Source organism: Halyomorpha halys, unplaced genomic scaffold (genome assembly GCF_000696795.3).
Source record: "Halyomorpha halys isolate HHAL.00 unplaced genomic scaffold, Hhal_1.1 Scaffold1298.1, whole genome shotgun sequence".
NCBI lineage: Eukaryota > Metazoa > Arthropoda > Insecta > Hemiptera > Pentatomidae > Halyomorpha > Halyomorpha halys.
In genome coordinates, this window is record NW_027105670.1 from 20099 (window position 1) to 23034 (window position 2936).

The following is a 2936-nucleotide window of genomic DNA, read 5'->3' on the forward strand; positions in this document are numbered from 1 at the left end:
ACTAACTTGAACAGCTTTATATTCACAATGAGGACATTGATGAGGCTTCTCATCAGTATGACGGGCCATAATGTGTTTTTTTAAATTACTAACTTGAACAGCTTTATATTCACAATGAGGACATTGATGAGGCTGCTTATGAGTATGACGAGCCTTAATGTGTTTTTTTAAATTACTAAATTGAACAGCTTTATATTCACAATGAGGACATTGACGAGGCTTCTCATCAGTATGACGGGTCATTATGTGTTTATTTAAACTGCTAAGTTCAACTGTTCTATGTTCACAATGAGGACATTGATGAGGCTTCTCATCAGTATGACAGGCCATAATGTGTTTTTTTAAATTACTAACATGAACAGCTTTATATTCGCAATGAGGACATTGATGAGACTTCTTACCAGTATGATGGGTCATTAAGTGTTGTTTTAAATTACTAAGTTCAACTGTTCTATGTTCACAATGAGGGCACTGTTGATGCTTTTCGACTGAATTACAAGGCATTATATGTTTTTTATAACCGAATGGTATGCTTCCTTTGGAGTCACAATGTTGACATTGATAAGCCTTCTCCTGAGCATGATGATGAATAACAGGAATGTTAATCTGATGTATCTCATTTTGTAAGTGATCAAGATCTGTGAAACAATAAATATAATTCTACATATAGATGGTTGATCTTATGCTAAATTAAGACGACCCAGGAATGCGGTAATAAAAACAAAATTAAAAAGTGGTATTAATAATATTGAATAATCTGTTGTTCAGACCTCAAATTGGGCCACCTAATCATTTTAACTTTATGTCAATGATTTAACAAATCTAAATAGTTTTAATGAATAGAATATGGTCTGGTTGCGGTCAAATAAAACTCAAATAATAAATATTTGTACTATTTTATATGAGCCAACGTTTCACCCCACGTCTTCCTTTTCTTTACCCAACCCTATACCTTATGGTATTGGTAAGGCCTTCATGCATCTCTTAATACTATCTCTATCTATTGCCAAATTCTTGACTTTGGTCCCACAGTGACACCTCTGTTCCGTTTTCCCTCAGCCTTTGCTTCCTATGTAAGTTTTGGGATTCTATTGATGGGCATCTTCCACATTTAAATTTATTTATATATCATTCATTTGGAGGTATTGGTTGGTGGCCATCGCTACATTATAAGGCACGGTTTAATTGTTGCTTACTACTTTAATTTATTTATTAAGATACATTAAAGGTTTCTTCTGATTTAGTCTACACTTTAAATTATATTGTTACTATTAAATTTATTTAGATACAATTAAAATAATGAGTCTAAATTCATGGTGCCTAGTACTTCGAAAACTACCTCATTGTTAAATACTTTATGACAATTACATAGTTTATTAAGCTAGAGTCTCCCTATTTTAAATTTATGTATACAGATTTTAATAAGTACACATAATAGAACACAGCGAATAGCAATTGTAGACTAAATAAGGAGAGACCTTGAAAGTATCTAAACAAATTAACGATTAGCAACAATTAAACTGTGCCTGATGATGGGGAAATGGCCACAAACCGTTGCCACTGATGAATGATAAAGAAATATAAACAAAGAAGATTTTTTCACTACACCTTTTAAATAATGTATAAATCTTCCTGTCATTTGAACCGAAACTATTAGGAAGGGTAATTGTTTATACTAATTTTCACTTCCAGGCGTCCTGGAAAAGAATTGTTATAAAACACCCAGTTATCGGTTATTTCAGTTCAATTGGCCAGTTTTAACTGCTTCAAATTAATGGTTGTGAAAAAAAAATAAATGTTTTCAGTTGTTGTGTTATTTAGGAATTAACCTCATTTTTTCAAATGAGAGAATGAAAATTTAGTTCAAAACTTCGAGCTATACGGAAAGGTTTTGACTCATTTATTCTTACGATACAAAGGATACAGATAGGGTGATTTAACTGTCTCAATTCAGGGAACTAGCAAATTTTTCGCACTTCAAGCCTCCCATATAAATACAGGGCCACTTGAGTGAGCCAAAGGCAGCTCTGAGGTCCTGCAAAGCCAGTTACATTTTTCCTAGCTATTTAGGATCATGCTAGCTCAAAACTAAATAATAAATATAAGATAAGATGGTCAGGGTTGCGGTCAAAAATAGAACAAATAGCTTATAACTTTTTAATGTCCGACGTTTCGCCCCACTTTGCATGGCTTCATCAGGGCTAAAAACATACAAAAAACTAAGAACATTACAACAGTAAGATACAATAAGGTAATTTGAGGTAGGACAAATATTGTGTAAAAATAAAGTGATAAGAAATTACATATAAATAAAAGGAAGGAAAATATACAATAATATTAACACAAAATAAACCTGAATAAACAATGATAAGAATAAAAAAAATAAGTAACAATGGTAAGAATAAAATTAAAAAAAAAAACAACGAAAAATATACAGTTAAAAAATTACAGGAGATAATATAAAATAAATAATTAAAAAATGTATATGAAAAAAAAAATGAAGAAAAAAGTAGATATTAAATAAACATCTTGAAAGAATAACAAATCAGGACCACCAACCTGTTCAAACCGAAAGGTTGAACAGAAGGTGACAATAAATCGGAAGCATGGAGGAGTGGAGGGAAGGTGGCCAGCCGTTTAACGGTTATATTTCAATTTCAAATACGTCGTTTATAGAGGAAGTAGTCATAAAAATATGACGAAAAATGAAAAATAATAAGAGAAAGACACAGAAATATGATAATAACTATAATATTTTTTTAATTTAGGAATAACTAGGTAAAATTCATTCACTACGTCCTTCACTACTCAAAAACCATTGGAGACGATGATAAGGCAATAGAATTGGTGTTCCAGTTTTTAAAATCACAAAATTTACTGACAAAAATATAACTTGATCGGAAGAAAAAAATAAATAAATAAAAAAATTAAAAAAT

At 31.0% G+C, this 2936-nt stretch overlaps 1 protein-coding gene across 1 annotated transcript in view; it reads right to left on the minus strand.

Moving 5' to 3' along the window:
- LOC112211723 (zinc finger protein Xfin-like) overlaps positions 1 to 2936 on the minus strand; it is a 57848-nt gene that overhangs the window by 1228 nt on the left and 53684 nt on the right. The window contains exon 5 of the mRNA XM_067052837.1: positions 7 to 638. Coding sequence (XP_066908938.1) covers positions 7 to 638 — 632 coding nt within the window. The remainder of the gene's footprint in view (positions 1 to 6; positions 639 to 2936) is intronic.